Source organism: Sparus aurata, unplaced genomic scaffold (genome assembly GCF_900880675.1).
Source record: "Sparus aurata unplaced genomic scaffold, fSpaAur1.1, whole genome shotgun sequence".
Classification (NCBI taxonomy): domain Eukaryota; kingdom Metazoa; phylum Chordata; class Actinopteri; order Spariformes; family Sparidae; genus Sparus; species Sparus aurata.
The window spans coordinates 32,019-49,452 of record NW_022045153.1 but is presented as its reverse complement, the minus strand read 5'-3'; the positions used below and the strand labels follow the sequence as shown (position 1 = coordinate 49,452).

Genomic DNA, 17,434 nt, shown 5'->3' with positions numbered 1-17,434 from the left:
CTGTGACTACTGCTGTCAGTCTGGATAATGTGTTCAACTTCTTCATTCAGCCTGTTAATGAGATTCTGTATGTGTTGAGGTTCATTCTATCATGAAATTACCCAGTTCTGTTCCTGCATGTAACAGAACTGGTCCTTTTATGACTTTCATTTCTAGTCGGCAATAAAAACTAGTTAAATTTACTTGCTACAACTCCTCTTACACAGAAGCAGATTTTTATAATCAAAACATCAATACTGCTTTCAGTTTTTGCATTTTGTATATGATTTCATGGCAGTTTTAGTATTTTGAGGCAGTTCATTGTTTTTGTTTTGATGTGAATATTTTGAATTTTTAGGATTTTTTGAATGTTATCGATTTGACCTTTAACCCCATTGTGTTTTTGTAAAACCAGCTGCACTTTCATTCAGAAAAGTATAAAGTTCTGCTTTATCATTTATAATGTACAATCCACGTGTTCATATGAGCTACTACTACTACTGAAAATAAACAACCCTTTTATAATTAATTGCTTTTCTTTCAGTTTATAAACTGACTGTTGTTAATGTTGACAAACAGTGTAATTTGTTGTATCTGCAAATCACTTTGATTATTGCTAGAATATGTATAAATGAATGAATATACGTTTTGTTTTTATCAAATAATATAATTTTCATGAGTGATGAATTGAATGTGTCAGAAATAAAGAGAAACATGTATCTCTATCTCTTCTTTTGCTTTTTGTTAAATTGTGGAATGTTAACAAACATAATTTGAACAAACAACTCCAAAATGTTTAAAATGATGAATACAAAGTGTGAGAGCAAGCAAACAACTACTTGAGAAAATAAGTACTGAAGAGCAGGATATTCAAATGTTATGTCCATGCAGTTGTCATTCATATGTTTGTTTGTTTTTTGTGAAGAGAGAACTGGCCTCTAAACTTAAAGGAATAATTTGTTTTCTTTGAAATATCTGAACTACAGGCTTGCAATCTGAATACCTGCTCATCCCGTTGTCAATGTATGTGAAATATAATGAAAACCACAGGAAGTAGTTAGAACTCATATTATTAATCAACTAACACAGGATAGCAAATGCTTTATTTTGTTATCTTTTTTAGTTACACAAAAGGGGACCCAAACATGGACACAGAGGCAGGCTGATTGAAAACAAAAGGAGCTGATCCACAAAAAAATCCACAAAATCCACAATCCAAGCGAAACCCATAGAGACACAAGTAGAACATGGCACTGGGTGGCAAGTGAGACACAAAGACCAACCAACAAAAAGTGAGGAGAAAACACCTAAATACACAGGGAGCGATTGACACAGGTGAGGGGCAAAAAGGACAAGGAAACAGGCAAATGGGGTAAGTAGACAGACAAGACACATGAGAATATAATTACCAAAATAAAACAGGAAATAGACAAAGCAAAAAAACCCAAATGATGACAACCTGTAGCAAAGTAGTTTATAACAGCGGAGATTGTCTATAACATTATGTGAAGTTATCAATCAAAACAAAGCTCAAGGATTATACGGGTTAACATAAAATACACTTACATGTTGTTAAAACTTAGTTGTATTCTGTAAAGTAAGCAGTTTAAATTTCATCAAAGCTATCAGAATGATTACATCTTCAGAAACAAATATATATATATATATTTGTACTACTACAGCATTGTACAACTAATCACTACAAGAGTTAATAAGAGATGAATTTATAGAATTAATTTCAGCTGTGTTTGTGCTTCTATAACATTTAACTAATCACTACAAGAGAAACTGAGAGGTGAACATTAACTGCAGTAATACTAAATGTAAAAAACAAAAAGCATTCAAAGAAGAAATCAATACATACATATCTATAGGAAAGGTTTGCTTGTGAGTAAATACACTGTTCACCTCTGACAGAGCTAAGATTTAACTTTTTATGGAGTCTCCCAACGGCAGGGGTGTCCAAACTTTTTTCAAAGAGGGCCAGATTTGACAATGTGAAAATACCCGAGGACCAATGGCCCCTCCGGAGACTTTTAAAACCATGAAAGTTAAATATAATTCCAGTTATTTAACAAATTGATTTGCAATTTTTTTCTCTTTTCTTTTTTACATGAGAATGTAAGAATGTGATATTACCGTTTAAAATGCTGACATATCAGATCTTTATACATATATTCAAAACACTCAGAACCAAGAATTTGTTCATTTCAAATGCCCAAAACACAGGAAACTGACATTAATGAGAAGGGTGATACTGAGCTCTTGACTTCATTATACAGGTCAGTTGTGGGTGAGATGTGTAAAATGTCACACAGGTGGGAGTCATTGAGTCATTACCTGAGGCGGCTCTTGTTAAAGTTCATGACTGAAAATGTCTGCTCACACAAATATATGGACCCGAACAAGCTCAGCATCTTCTTTGCCTTTTTGATAAACTCACCCTCCATAAAAGGTTTGCCATGTTTAGCAATTAACATAGCAACTTCATAGCTTGCTTTGGTGGTGTTTTTATTTGATTCATGGGCCCGCGAGAAGAAGCGCTGTTGTGAGACCAAGGCAGCGATGAGGCGATTGACTTTTTCAGCACGACAGCTCCCTGTTAGCTTGTCGTATGTGAGCATGTTTTGTTTGGTAGTGTCTCTTTACATTGAATTCCTTAAATAAGGCAACAGTCTCTTGACATATTAGGCAGACACAATTACTTTGGTTTTCAGTGAAAAAATACTGCAATGTCCATCTCTTCTTGAAGTGGCAGCCCTCATTTTCAACTTTCCTGTTTTTACTTCCAGTCACCATTGCAGAAAAAAGGGTCAAGGGGTCACAGCATGGTTCGCACTGCTAGACAAAGTTGGTGCTGCCACCATGTCGTGAAAGGAGGAACTGCATTTTGAACCTGAATGATTTATTCATTCTGTTACACAATGCTGGCGGGCTATAAATGATAACACTAAAGACAAAAGCTGCAGGCTGTATAAAATCTGACCTTCGGCTGTGATGGGCCTGTGGGCCGGATTCTGGACACTTCTGCCCAAAGGAGTATGCATAACACCAGGTCCCAGATAGGTAAAAGTTAGTTTTTTTTTTTTAGATACATAGGAGTCCAGGATTAGAATATATTTCCCTTATAACATTACACAGACTACGCGCTCTCTCACATTATAAGCTCATCTGAAACGCTTTTAGATAATGTTTTCTATTTATCTTGGTTTACAGTGTTACTATTTTTGATATGATCACCTCACACCTGACTTCCCTGTGGATGTTTGAGCTTCTCAAGCAACCACTGAATCAATGCCTATTCTTGGCTCGTTTCTTCTTGATTTGTGGGTAAAAGCTGCAAGATTTCATCATCTGATGAGGTGTGTGGATTAACACAGAGGCATGCTGTGAAAAGCCTACGGATTTCCAACCAACGTCTTTTAAACCAACGCCTCAATCGTCTCCGTGCAGTTTCTCGTGGTGTCTCATTAGTTCCAGCTGTTTGGCCTTGCTGGTCTCTTTCAGCTTCATTAATGAATGTATTGGCCATCTCAAACATGTCAGAGGTGTAGTTCTTTCCTCTGTTAGCTGTGACCATGTCATCGATTGTCTTCATGAAGTTCTGAACCTGCTGTCTGTTCCTTCTTCTTCTGTTGTCAAACACACAGTATCTACCACCACACATAGAGACCAGTTCTTTAACAGAGCGGCTAGACTGGATCTTCTCATCAATGGACTGACCTCCAAGCTCATCTCCATGAGTAAAAAGCACCATTGCGTAGTTTAGCGCATCACTTCCAAATAAGTTTGGTAGCAGCTGAAGCAGCTTATAGTCTGCTCTGGACATACGGCCAATCCTCACCACAATGACAAATGCATGTGGTCCTGGACTGGTCTCTGTGATTGACTCCATGATCTTAATGTACAGCTGTTCAGGAGAGAGAACTTCGTCAGAGAATCCTGGAGTGTCCACCACTGTGACCCGTTGACCTGTCACTTCTGCTGACTTGCAGATGCTCTCAGTACTGACTGCATCAAAGCCAGAGTCTGTTTTAAACTGCTCTGATCCCAGGATAGTGTTTCCTGATGCACTCTTCCCTCTTCCAGGCAGACCAAGCAGCATGATCCTTGTTTCCTTCAGCATGACAGAAACCCCAGAAGTAGAAGCTGGAGAAAAGAAAACATAACATGAAACTCTGAAAATGTGAGACGATTTTCATAATAACCTACTGACTGTTACTCTCCAACAGGGTCCTTATACTATAGAGTAAGAAAGCCTGGAAGTGGTAGTGGCTGTATGGGGGACTTGGGTTGGGAGACACTTGCAGCAGCCCTATCACTCTAACATGTCTATAGGTCCTGTGTGTGTGTGTATTTCAGGCCTATGTGCCTGTGTATGTAAAAACTGAATTTTCCCCAGGATGGATTATTCCATGGGGGTTGCCATGTTGCACCGCTATGTTTCTTCAGTAGTCCAGAACGGACAAACCTGGCACTAGTGAAAGCCTTTCGCGTTTCGAGTGGTTGCTGGAAATGACTGGGTTGGAAGATGAAGAAAAAGAAGAGCGAGCTGCTGTTTCCTGCTAAACAAGTTGTATTGTGAAAAGTTTGCAACAACAATCTGATAAAGGATTAATGATCATACTTATTTTGTACAAGAAAAATAACAGGAGCATAAATCATTGTCGATGAAACGAGATGAGGACAAGCAACGGCATAAAACGATAATAAACATTGGAGTTGCCTTTCAAATATTGATATCTCTGTTGTTTGACAAATGTTTGCAGGCTGATGCTGGAGTGTCCTGTTTTCTGCTGGACAGGTAAGAGTAACATTAAAGATTACAACTGACTGTAATAAATACTTCCCCCCACTGCTAATGGTACAAAACCTACATCATGTAAAATGTTCCTTTGCAGTACATAAGCTTCACTAAAGAGAAATGGCGCCATGTGTAACATTAAATATTAGGCCCACCGTAGCTTCAGCTCGTGCCTCTCAAAGAGCTAGTGGCTAAGTAGCGTTAGCAAGATTTGTTTGGATTTATGCTCATTAAGATATTTAGAGCTGGGAGTGTGACAAAGACAGTCAAATTAATGACTTAGTGTGACAGATGAACTGAATCCACTCATCGCCCAGTTAATAAATTCTGTAAATACTTTTCACAATGCTTCATAATTTTTTTGTATGATCCATATTTTTGAGTTGTAGCCTATATTTATACAGACAAAATAACTAAACACACCTTTACCTAATCACTTGAATTGGTAGAAATACTTCATGCTGTTGTAAACGAGTCCATATTTAGAAAATGTATTTATTTTCAGTGAGGGCCACTGGAGCTTCTAGGGCTTCGCCACCGTCTTCGGAAAAGGAAGGGTGTGCGAGTTAGAGTTGCAATCTAGAAACTCAGCCAAAGATGCTTTTAAAAATTCGATATATTACACACTGTACTATTAAAGAGCTTAATTTAAATGCACACGTGTCTCTCACCAGTGATGCCCTTTACCTCAAGAACAGCCCAATCCTGTGCTCAGTCACTTCACACTGGAACCTTTTCATAGATATGTTTCCGTATAAGATAAGCTTATGATTTTGCAGTGCAGACATACCGCCCTACTCTGGTAGCTAATACTAATGATCAGCAGTAGTTTTCTGCTGGGATTACTAAAGGTTGGCAGTACAGTGGTTTAAACTTTATAACATGATACCTGGAGATCCTTGGTCACCAGTTTGAAGGTGATCTGACTTTATCAGCAGCTGCTTGACTTGTTCCTGTCCACCATTTACATTATTGAACAGATGATACTTTCCAGCAAATGTTTCAACAATGTCTGGAAGTGAGCCTTCTTCATCTTCAAAGATAAAATCTTTCAATGACATCTTCGTCAATGCATCACCATTTGTAAAAAGCAAAAAACTCTTTTTCAATGCATCTATTGCTTCAAGGACTTCAATAGTTGCCTTCAGGGCCTTCTCTTGTTCTTCAGTGAACCGTCCAACGCTGACAGCCACCAGAAACAGACAACGTTTGGAGGACTGAAGGAGGTCTTGACACCAAGCTGTAATTTTCTCCTTAGCATAAAATATTCCTGGAGTGTCAATTACTGAGATCTGTCTGTCAAAGACAAATTCAGTTGCTTCAGTGATATTTTTGGTCACTGACTTAAAGGAAGGTCTTGAATCAAATGCCTGGCATCCCAGGATGGTGTTTCCTGAGGCACTTTTCCCGACTCCAGTGTTTCCCAGAAGGACAATGGTGAGATCTGAATTGGTCCCTGGATCCATATTTGAGGAACTCAAAACCTGCTGAACACAACAAAAATATTTAGATCAATGACAAAATTTCAAGTGTATTTCTGTAAAGTCTCTCTGCAACTACACAACAAGACATTTTTCAACACATCTCACATTCACATTACACTAAAAGCATTATGTGGTAATATGTGGTCAAACAATCAATCAAACCCTACGTAGCCAAAGTCATACATCAAACACATCTCCAAGTCCTGAACAAATCAAGAATAAAGATAAAAATCTAGATGAATGAAATTTAATATAATTAATCTAAAAAAAAATAAAATAAAAACAGTAAAAGCGCAATTTTAAACAAAACTCAAATAAGACAAAAGCCAGGACAGAAAGGTGGAAATCATACAGTCTGGTCTGCCCTCCACGGTAGGGTCAATCAGTGTGATGAAATGTTTGCATTAGAAAGGGATCAATTGTCAGCTAAAGTGTGCGAGCCTAAACAATTGAGGTCAATGCCATCGAAACAAAAGAAGGATGTTTCCTGAGGAGGTTAAAATTGTCAATAAAATCTGAGTTGCAGGCAGTACAGGTTAACTGCAGTCATGTGTGGAGGCATTAGCCATGTCTGAGTGGAGGGATACAGCTGTACAGCTGGAGATAAAGATCGATTTACCTCTGAGCGTATGGAAGTCAAGGAGTTTGCTGAAATCACATTTTAGTATTGACTGTCAATGTCATTTCAGCCATCACAGACAAAAACATCCTAGGCAAGTGGGTGTTTGGCCACAATGCTAAGAATCTTTTTCCATAATATCATTCACATGATATCATTCTGACCAGTGACTACTCAGTAGTACTTACACCTATCTTCAAACTTGGCCTTCATTTTGATCTAAACTGCACACCTGATATATGCATTGTGCGGTGTTCCATGAGTGCCCAGCGAGGCGCCTTTAAATAAAATGTATCATTATTATTATTATTATTAGTATTATTATTAGTATTATTATTACCTTTAACATTTCCTGACTGCACAGTTGTGACTCTGCAGGACTCATACAACACTGGCCAGATGTATGAACCATGTATAATCCCAAAAATACATTTATTATTAATGATTTGACATTAACCGTTCACTATCAGGTTATGTGTAAGAAATTGTGCTTTTCTCACACATAAACTGATACCATAAGAAGCATACACACTTTTTCAAATATATCTGCAGGTGAAACAATTATTCAGATGAGAGACGTAACATTTTAGCAAATATGCTTTCAATATAGCTTTAAATATGGTGATTTGATACATTCAGCAAGCAATGGTTGTTCGGAAATCACAGCATCCTTTGTGTCGAATATTTTTTGGCTATATATATATAAATAAAATTGAAAGTCCAATTAGAGTTGAACATTTAAAGAGATACAATTCAAAGATTATTAGGCGTTATTACATTATGAATAGCAATAATAATAATAATTTATCAAAAAAGAAAAGGGGAATTTAAAAAGTAAAATTATCATTTGAAAAAATACAGTGACACCACTGAGTGCATACTTCCATCTGCTGGACACGCTGAAATGTAGTATCCTACATCTTGAGGCTCAGTGTGCTCTTAATTCTTTATGTGACATGGAAAATTAATTTATGAACCAGGACATACAAGTATACATAAGTAGTGAATCTATCTGAGCATCTATATATCTTGTAGAAGAAATTCAAACTCAGTGTTTTAATATTTAAATTATTAATGAGGTATACAAAGTATTTATCTTTTCCATTCTGTAACTGAATAAACAAGCTGTTCTCAGGGGACAAGAAGGTCCAGAACACTGTTAGAAGCTTGAAAGGTGGCAGGGTCCGCCACATATAAACAAAGTATACCAGTATGAAATTGTGATGTCCTTTAAGGTCATATTGTTAATTCAGTTTATTCCGTCATGGAAACAAACAGTTTGTTCATTTAGTTTGTTAAGGCATAACAAAAATAAGACAATGAAATGTTTTCTTTTCTGGTTAAGATTTTACCCCCTGAACTGTTGAGTGCATCTTTGAGTAAAAGTAAGTAAGTAAGTATAATTGTGAAATTATGTTAATAACACATAAAAAACATGCAGCACGATTTTTTTGTTGTTGTTCTGAAAATAGTGAGAAATATCATCACAATGTGATCTATCATCACAATCTGACTGTCTCTGCTGCCGGGGACAGACCCTGTTTTTTGGGGCAGAAATGTGACGAGGAGTCAGTAGGATGGACAGGATGACAGAGGCTTTTCCTCGTATGACTACAGTGTTATTTTTCACATAAGACACAGATGCTGTCGCACCTCTGCTACAGCTCTATTACTACCTCAGGTGGCCGATGAGAGGTGAACTGTCCCCTCATTCTGCCTCTGTAACTCATTCACACAGACAGCAAGAAGGAGTATGAGCTCGAATTTCTGATCTTGAAAAGACAGTATGAATGGGGCTTACATAACCTCTTGATTATGATAAAGTTGTGTTGATGAGTATATCTGTCATTTTCTCTCCTCAGTGACCAGTGAGTGCTGTAAGCAGAAAGGTGATGTGTCGAGCAGAGAGGTGACCATCGTGGACACTCCCGGCCTCTTTGACAATTTGCAGGCTGATGATACAGTGAAGAGAGAGATCTCAAAGTGCATCAACATGTCGGCCCCAGGGCCCCACGCTATCCTGCTGGTCATCAAGGTGGGGCCTTTTACAGCAGAGGAAAGAAACGCTGTCAGAAAGGTGGAGGAGATCTTTGGAGAAGATGCCTGGAAGTACACCATCATCCTCTTCACATATGGAGACAGAGTGAAGTCAGACTTTGAACAAATGGTAAACAGTGTTGGACCTGAGCTGCAGGAGATCCTGAGGAAGGCAGGAAACAGATATCATGTTTTTAATAATCTCAAAGTCAACGATCGAGGACAGGTCCTTGGCCTGCTGGAGAAAGTGGAGAAAATGCTGGCTGACAACGGAGGACAGTTTTACTCCAACAAAACCTACATGGAGGTGGTGGAGATGTTGAATCAGAGAGAGGCAGAGCTCACAGAGTTGTACCAGCAGAAACTGGCGGAGGAAATACAATCTGTGGAGTTAAAGCACAAGAAGATGCTGAGTGAAGTTCAAGAGGAGCATGAGAAGGTGGAGAAACGCCTTCAGTCCGAGCTGCAGGAAGTGAAGCGGTACTATCATGTTTTAGAGAGCGGAGTCCGTCATGTTGTAGAGCAGATGGTGCCGACTGACTCCATGGAAGACATCCTTAAGTTTCATGAGACCCTGAAGTTGAACTAAACCTCATAAACTCATAAACTCATAAATCTCATAAACGCTTTTTAGTGTCATTGTTCTCATATCTACATGGTATACTTTCAAGTGCAGTAGTAACTTACCCTGGTAATATCATGAGATCCTCAGTTTAGTTTAGCCAGCTTATGATACATCACCTGTGGTGGTTTTACAGCACACTAAAATATGGGAAGTTCAACTGATCACTGACATGTATTGTAGTTCATGGTAAGATCTGACAATGTTACACCATTCATTCGTGCAAATACAGTAGCCCATGGGCAATCCATTAAGTTAGCATTCTAACAAACTGCCTAATACAGTCTGTGCTAAAGTATCACCTGTGCCTAGCAGCTACTTTTCACAACTGTCAATGTACTAAACTGCAAATGATACATGGCATCACTCAATTACCAACATTCATATTGTCATTCTTCATATTTCTTGAATAGTCTATAGTCTACAGTTGTTTATGCCATGTATACGAATTCTTCATAGTGTTGATTTTGCAAACTTTAAATCAGAGATGTATGTTTAATAAAACTTTTTAAACACCTTCAAATGTGTTATGATGATCAGCAGAATCTGTGTGTGGTTTGAGCTGCTGCCAGAGGGAGTTTCTTTTACTGCCAAGAATTTTAACAGATAAAGTCTCTGTCCTTCCTGGAGAGTGAAACATGTTTAATCAAGTCAGCAGTCAGTGAGCGCTACCAGGTTTCATGTTCTGCTGTAAAGGTTGACACCACTATCCACTCTGCCGGAGCCAATGTTGGCAGTGTAAACGGAGTTATGATTTCAGCTCTCAGGTAACTCATTTTAAAGCTGAGGTTGGTAAAATAGGGTGAGAACAAGCTAAATGGTGAAAGTATATCTACCTGAAAAACATCCCACTCCCATCCTGCTACACCTTTCTCCAGAGTTTTTTTTTGTTTGTTTGTTTTTTTCATCATGTGCCTTTGCTTGCTCTCAGCAGTTCTCATTGATTCCTAAGCTTTCATGAGTCTAAGCAGCGGCAAGTGTTTACATAACGAGGCTGATGAATTTGCAAGAATCCATCCTGCCAGGCTTCATGTTATTTTTATTTATTTATTTATTTTTTGTTGCTGTGTAACGTCCAGCCAGACAAGCGATTGTTTGTTTGCAAAAAACAAGTGTTGGCTCCTGAAGAGGTTAGCTTAGTTGTTATAACATCAATTATAACAGAACTGGAACGTTTATTTCATTAAAGAAGAACAAAGAAGGACTTTCTGGATGATTAACATGTTTTCGCTCTTCATTTGACTGACTTCGGACTGAGTTTGATTTACCACCTGGCTCAGCTGGTGGCAGAGCTCTCTTGCCTTTGATCTGATTGGTTGAAGTTACCCTGAGATAGCCCGTGATAGACCAGACGGGTTCGTTCAATCACCTGCCAAGTATTTTTTATTTTTTTTAAAGGGCCTGCCCCTTTTCAGACAGTTTCTGGTAATGCCTTTCCAGATTGTTCTGTGTAACACTTTCCAGATTGTTCTGTGTAACAAACCATCTGGCTAACAAAGTTTCACCTTTCATTGGGGTTTTTAAGTACAGACAGAAGCAGAGCTTTGACTGCTGAGTGGTGAGAGGACGGTCACCTTCAATGGGCCAGCAGCTCAGGAAGTTTCAACCTTTAAAAAGTGGAAGAAATGTGAACTGTAAATATGTATTTCTTTCTCCTTGTTCCTTGTTTATCTTTGTGGCCATTTCATGCTTTTTATACTGTTCCTGTGACACCTTCTGTATTAATCAACAACCAGAGACAAAATAGGCTTTGAGAGATGTCTGTTTTAATTAGAGCAGGACACTAATACAACAGCTGTTAAGAGTATGGTACTGTATTCAGCACAAAAGTTAGACACTGATTTAGATAGATAATAAATGTCAAACATTCAATAGCAAATAGAGTTGTTTTTTTATTATCTGAGTGGAGTTATAATTGTTTTTTATTCTCACTCCAAAAACAGAAATAACCAAATGAATCACAAATCCTATACACAAGTTTACTATGTTTTTTTATAAAAAAAAAAGAAGAAGAAGAAGAACAGCACAACAGGTGAGACGCAGTGGACAGCACAATAAAGGTGTGCAGTCTACAGGCAAGGCACAGCACACTGCAGTCAAGGTGAGCTCTGATTGGTTGTCACACGTAAATGTCCTCTTCATCTACAGACATCTGTTGTGTGACTGGTGTTTTCATCGAAACGACACGATTACAGTCAACTGTAGAGAGAAGAAAAAGTTAAACAATTTAGTGGCTGATATATGAGTGTGTGTGTGTGTGTGTGTGTGTGCCTGTTACCATAATGAGAGTCCTCCTCTTTCTCCTCCTTCTCTGCATCTTTTGTCTCCTTGCCGTGGTTACCGTGCATCACCACATAAACATTTTCCTCCAGATGACCTGAAGCAGGAGAGCACATACAGTCCAATGATTTTATATTAAAGTGAATATGTTGAGATTTTCAGATTTTTTTTCTGATTGGCTGTGGTACCTGTGTTCGTCTTTGTCGTCTGGCTCCTCCTCCTCCTCCTCATGAGGATGAAGAAGATGATAGGGAACAGCAGCAGAAGGAGGCAGCAGATCAGCACAGGCACCAACACACTGCTACTGCTGCTGCTGCTGCTGCTGCTGCTGCCATCTGCTGACAGACAGACAGTGTTTCTGATTCTCAGCACTGTATGTGAAAGGTTTGATATCTTTCAAAAGCATCAGTGAGGAAACATCAGAGCTGAATCCAACTTTATTTGTAAAAAGCATCTTATATATTTATAGTATATAAAAGTGAAATACAACAACAATGTGGTTACTTTGGTAAACATTTGAACTGTTAACTAGTTGCTTACTAGCATGTTCATTGCTATGTCTGTTGGCTCTTTATTAGTCATTATAATGCACTTCTTGCCTTATTCGGCATGACCATATTCTACAACCACCAGGTTAATAACTTTGAATTACTTACTTCTAATTAATGGTAATGAAGTTGTTATACATAAATTACAATCTCAATATTCTTTGCTCAGTGTGGATATCATTATTGTAATTCGCGTTCAAAAACATCCATACTTACTATCAAGAAGCAGATAATTAGAAGGTTAGAGAGGAAAAATTCCCAGTTTAAGGAACAGTTCCCCCGAGGAGGCTAGCAAAGCTTGATTTTATGCTTCTGTGTTAAATCCAGCCGTACCTGCAACGTAACCTCTTCTCCACTAACCCTGACAAGTTTTTAGGTCCTTTTGTACTTAAGTAGTTCAAGTTTGAGTAGTTCGAGTAGCATTCATCCCCATGCCGATATAAAGTCAAGACAGGGCGCATAGTCCACAAGCCATTTCTGGAGCTTCAAAGCAAAACAGTATTGCAGCATTCTCCTAAACAACTGTAGCTTTCCAAGTTTCCCAAATGGATTTGAAAAGACATTATTTACATCCTTTATTGAGTTGAAATCTTCACAGTAGATGCTAAGCTAAAGGCGTTAGCATGTAAGCAACTACTTCATACAGGGTGAATGCATGCTTAAATTCAACCAGGCACCAAAGGATCTGTGGGATCAGTGTTTGGTATGGTTGTTATTTCCTGTATCAATTTGTAAGTTTCATCCTCTTTCATCATGTTGTCTTACTTCCTGCCCTTCGTCTTGTTTTCCCTCCCTGTTGATTGTCCTGATTAGTTTCACTTGTCCATGATTTTTTGCTTTTGATCTGTTACCTGCTGCCTCTGTGTGTGTTTTGCATTTGGGTCCTATTTTAATATCTATGACACAGACTAACTGTATGGAGCAATTTCATTATTGTTTTCCCCCAGTAGTTTTAAAACAAGTCCACAACTACTTCAGGTGTTCAGGAGAATGCTGAAACTCTAATTTGCTGTGAACATTTTGTGGATGAAGAAACTTCCCAGGACTTTCAATCGGCATGACGGAGAGTAGTCATGGAGAATAAGTGCTGTATAATGAATAATCAAGGTCCAATATGCTACTAATATACATGATAATAAGCAACTAGTTAGTATTTTATATGTTCCCTCATCTAAAGTGTTTGAGGCAATAGCAGAACTGTATATATGTAAAAACTATGTTGTGGGAGAAAAATTAAAATGGGATGTGTGTGATATTCCTCAGTCTTGGACTCACCCTCCACTCTGAGCTGGAAGACTTTCGTGCTTTGTAGAATACCACTTTTACTGAACACCTGCAGGCTGTAGTTTCCTGAGTCTGCAGGCTGAACTTGGCTTAACCTCAGTGAGCCATTTTTTAGCAGCTCACAGTGTTTGTTGTGACATGTGTCATCTTTCTTCGTAGACACCACCAGTTGGGGGTGAGTCCACCTGAAGTCCTGTCCAGCCTCCAACTCAGTCTCCTGCAGGTCTGAGGACAGCAGGACGGCTTCACCGCTGCGTGCAGTGACGATCTTTGCAGAAGCAGCTGGGGTCAAAGGTCAGACAACAACAGATCAGCTCATTCATCACATGGCTGCACTAATGTCAAGTCAAAAATGTTTTAAATGTATTCAAGATTGCCAAGCAGGCAGCTGCAATTTGACCAAAATGTAAAGCAGCAACATAAAGAAAAATTCGGTTTTAAGTTATCTGTGGTAGAAAATGTTCAAAACATTTATTCTGGCGATTGGGTTGCAAAAGCTAGTAGACTTTATCAAAACAGGAATTACTGAACAGTTAGGTGGTGAGCTGACTTTTTGCAATTGTCAATGCATATATGTAGGTTGAGAAGCGGTTTACTAATCACAGTTTTGAACCTTTTCTTATTACTGGAAATGTATATTGAATTTTACTAAAACGCCTATCCCAGTCCAGCCAATAGTAAATTAAAAGCTGTTGCTGAACCATTTGAAGTACCGGTATGATTTTGACTCTTCTTAAAGGTTCTAAGCTCAATTTTTCCCCAAGCAGTCTTAAGCTCTGAAAGTGCTTCTGGTATTGACCTATAGGAGTTTGAACACATTTATTTATTTGTTTTACTTTTTTTGATTGATGTTGACATTTAAATGGCTCAGGAGAGAGGAGAAAGAAGAGAGACTGATCATGTCTATATGATCACTCATTGGCTGTTGTAGGCTCTAGGGTGGGCATAGACACTAATTTCTGTGCAAATAAGCTGTCAATCAAATGGCTGCTATCTCTGGATCTCAGGTGTAGAGGGATGATGGAGCAGATGACATAATGGAATTCTTTTCAACTGATAAAAGCATGAAGATACCATTTTGCCACTATGTTTTCCCGGAATACTGTGTTTTGGACTAAACAAGTTACTGAAATAGATCTACCGGACATTTGGACATATGAGAAGACAGTTTTATGTTGAGCTGAAACATTTGTACATGATAGTTTGTTAGCTTCTTTGTTTAGTACCTTGTGGAGCCGGTTTTGTCTTAAAATGGTTTGCATGAACAGAATCACGAGAATCTATGCTTTTTAACCATGCATTGACTGTACACACTACACACTTGTCCTTTTTGCTGAGCTGTGTTTGTAGTTTGATGAACTAGCTGGTCTGACTATTGATAGGTTTAAGTGCTGGTTGTACAATGATAGCATCAAGTGACTCATTAACGATACAGATCACAGGAAGTTGTATAACTAGGAGGAGTTGTACTAAGACTTCCGCAGGTACAGGATCTGGGAAACAGTTGATCATTTGGGACCACGAGAAGTGAAATAAGGGTCTAAACTCAAAGTCAGACAGCCACAGGAAGTGCCTGCCTCATGTGACTGACTCATTTTGTGGTGTGCATGTCTACCAAATCATGTGGTCAAGAACATGTGGTCGTCTGAGGGGGATTAGTTCCTGATACTGAGGTGCTACTGGCCTCACTTCCTGACTGGCATCCAGAAGAGCCGTCCAGCCCAGTACAGGCGATGCAAGTTATATAAAAGCGGCCTGTTTCTCATGATTTGATTGTGTCTGATAGATGTTACCTACTGTTCAGAATCACATAGTCAGGCTAGATTCCCAATACAGTCAGTCAGTGCGTTTATATGACACTCAAGAAAACTGAATTACAGGGTTAGTCTGACTATGATCGGATTTTTAAGATGCATGTATACACCTTAATCTGACTAAAATCGGACCGGATCGGATTTCTCATAGGCGAATTAAAACACCTAGATTATTTGATTGATTGTCGCATTACTCCTGCATGTATACGTTCTATCAGATCGGATCGGATTTTGCGTTCTGCGCAGGCGCGAGATTTGTTTCTTGGGGCCGTGAGCTGGAAGTAGAGGGACAGCAGCGTCTTTCCTCCGAAATCACCGTAAGAAATAGCGCCGTTATTTACATATAGTTTTACCTTTGGTTAGACTGTTTGAATTCTCAAAAGTTCTCATTTACTAGTTCTCTTTCAGTTATTTTTGATTATCTATTTTAATAGTCGTAAACACAGACCCTATTCCTTTTGTATTTCAACTGTTCTATTTCAGACCATGACTTTTTTCTTTTTTTCATTTGTAAATCTGAGTTGTTTGACCAAATTATCCGATTAAATGTTTCTTCCCTGCCAGAGAGACAACCTAAAAATCTCAGATAAAACCCACTGACCATAACTACTCATCATCATCATCACCAGGCTTGATAACCAGACCAGAACCAACATGGCTGCCATTTGAGGTCGACGCAGGACTCTGATGGCTCCTCCCTGTCAGCTGTCAATCACTGTGAGGTGGAAACACACACACTTTCAGTGGTGGGCGTGTGGGTGTATGTTTGTGAGTCATGGGTCAGACCAAATAGCTGTCGTCGGTCTGTCTCTTCGTCTTCGTGTAGTAACAATTCACACACAGAGATGAAACAGTCTGAGTAAAAGTTCTGACAGCTGGTTCCAGCTTCCAACAAGGGTTGTTGGAAGCTGAGAGGGAAAATCATTAAAATGACTGAGTTCTACAAGAGCAACCAGAAAACTGCACTGACATGATGTTAGCCAGCTATCGTTAGCAATGTTAATGTTAGCTAGAGCGAAAAACTAGCAACCTATTGAGTGAGCAGATGATTTGAATCACAGCGGTGTTTTAAGTAAAGTTGAGTTGAGTTACTTGTATCTTAGTTTTTTCTTTACTTTACATGACATTTTCTACTTCTACTCCGCAACATCTCAGAGGGACATATTAAACGTTTTCTTTATGTACATCAACAGTTTTAAAGAGGATCTGTCAAACTGGGTTGTGGTAGAGCATGGTGCTTACTTTCTGTTAGCGGACTAATTTTTCACGTCACATGACAATCTGCTCACATGGCCAACAAAAAAGGGATAAACAAATAAATTGTTACATAGAGCCCCTTTAATTACAATATTTTATATGAAAACCTGATTGTAATACCATAACATAATCCAACTGAAAAAATATAAAATGAGTAAAATAAACTATTTTGGTGCTTCAGCTTTAATGCATCAATAATGATTATAGAATGTTGAATACAATGTAATTGAGTACTTTTAAACGGAAGCACATTTTGCTGATAATGCGTACATACTTTCACTTAAGGTTTTCAATGCAGGACTTTTACTTGTAACTAATTATTTTTAATTCTGAGTATATCTACTTTTACTTAAATAAAAAAAAATCTGAATTTGTCCATCTCAGATTGACTCAGAACTTAGATATATCATTTTTAAAAGAGGTTAATAAGTTTGGTCCCACCTGTCTGAGCGCTGAAGCCGACTCACACTGAAGCAGGAAATGAGATTAGAAACTTTGAACGCGACCTCAGACCACGCTGTGTTTGTTCACATGGAGCTAAATTAAGCGCAAAGACATTTATTCTGACTGACAGTCGATACAAAACAGAATCTTTTATTCAAATTCAGTCAAGCTTCACTGGAGTCACAAACATGGTGAACAATTGTACATCTCATTTACATTTCTTAGTTCCTTCGCAGTCTGACACCAAATTTCAATTCTAATT

The 17,434-nt window shown here is 38.5% G+C and overlaps 3 protein-coding genes across 3 annotated transcripts; 1 reads left to right on the top strand and 2 right to left on the bottom strand.

The window, feature by feature from the left end:
* Window positions 1-2,082: 2,082 nt before the first annotated feature.
* Window positions 2,083-6,262, bottom strand: LOC115578032 (GTPase IMAP family member 8-like). The gene is made up of 2 exons (XM_030410892.1): window positions 5,673-6,262; window positions 2,083-4,128 (listed from the first exon to the last, which is right to left on the bottom strand). The coding sequence occupies exons 1-2, from the start codon at window positions 6,247-6,249 to the stop codon at window positions 3,278-3,280; spliced, it is 1,428 nt and encodes a 475-aa protein (XP_030266752.1). The 5' UTR covers window positions 6,250-6,262; the 3' UTR covers window positions 2,083-3,277.
* A 2,485-nt stretch (window positions 6,263-8,747) lies between these two features.
* On the top strand, window positions 8,748-10,068 carry LOC115578029 (GTPase IMAP family member 9-like). The gene has a single exon (XM_030410890.1). The coding sequence runs from the start codon at window positions 8,880-8,882 to the stop codon at window positions 9,510-9,512; it is 633 nt and encodes a 210-aa protein (XP_030266750.1). The 5' UTR covers window positions 8,748-8,879; the 3' UTR covers window positions 9,513-10,068.
* Window positions 10,069-11,559: 1,491 nt separating this feature from the next.
* Window positions 11,560-17,184, bottom strand: LOC115578028 (uncharacterized). Its single transcript, XM_030410889.1, has 6 exons — window positions 17,170-17,184; window positions 16,073-16,186; window positions 13,649-13,939; window positions 12,014-12,160; window positions 11,824-11,922; window positions 11,560-11,744 (listed from the first exon to the last, which is right to left on the bottom strand). The coding sequence occupies exons 2-6, from the start codon at window positions 16,134-16,136 to the stop codon at window positions 11,665-11,667; spliced, it is 681 nt and encodes a 226-aa protein (XP_030266749.1). The 5' UTR covers window positions 16,137-16,186; window positions 17,170-17,184; the 3' UTR covers window positions 11,560-11,664.
* Between the last annotated feature and the right edge of the window lie 250 nt (window positions 17,185-17,434).

Coding starts and splice junctions, on each gene's coding strand:
- LOC115578032 (XM_030410892.1), bottom strand. CDS start 6,249: ATGGATCCAGGGACCAATTCAGATCTCACCATTGTCCTTCTGGGAAAC. Junction 4,129..5,672: donor TGGTGACCAAGGATCTCCAG/GTATCATGTTAT, acceptor TCTTTTCTCCAG/CTTCTACTTCTGGGGTTTCT.
- LOC115578029 (XM_030410890.1), top strand. CDS start 8,880: ATGTCGGCCCCAGGGCCCCACGCTATCCTGCTGGTCATCAAGGTGGGG.
- LOC115578028 (XM_030410889.1), bottom strand. CDS start 16,136: ATGGCAGCCATGTTGGTTCTGGTCTGGTTATCAAGCCTGGTGATGATG. Junction 13,940..16,072: donor GATGATGATGAGTAGTTATG/GTCAGTGGGTTT, acceptor CTTTGACCCCAG/CTGCTTCTGCAAAGATCGTC. Junction 11,923..12,013: donor GACGACAAAGACGAACACAG/GTACCACAGCCA, acceptor CTCCTGCTTCAG/GTCATCTGGAGGAAAATGTT.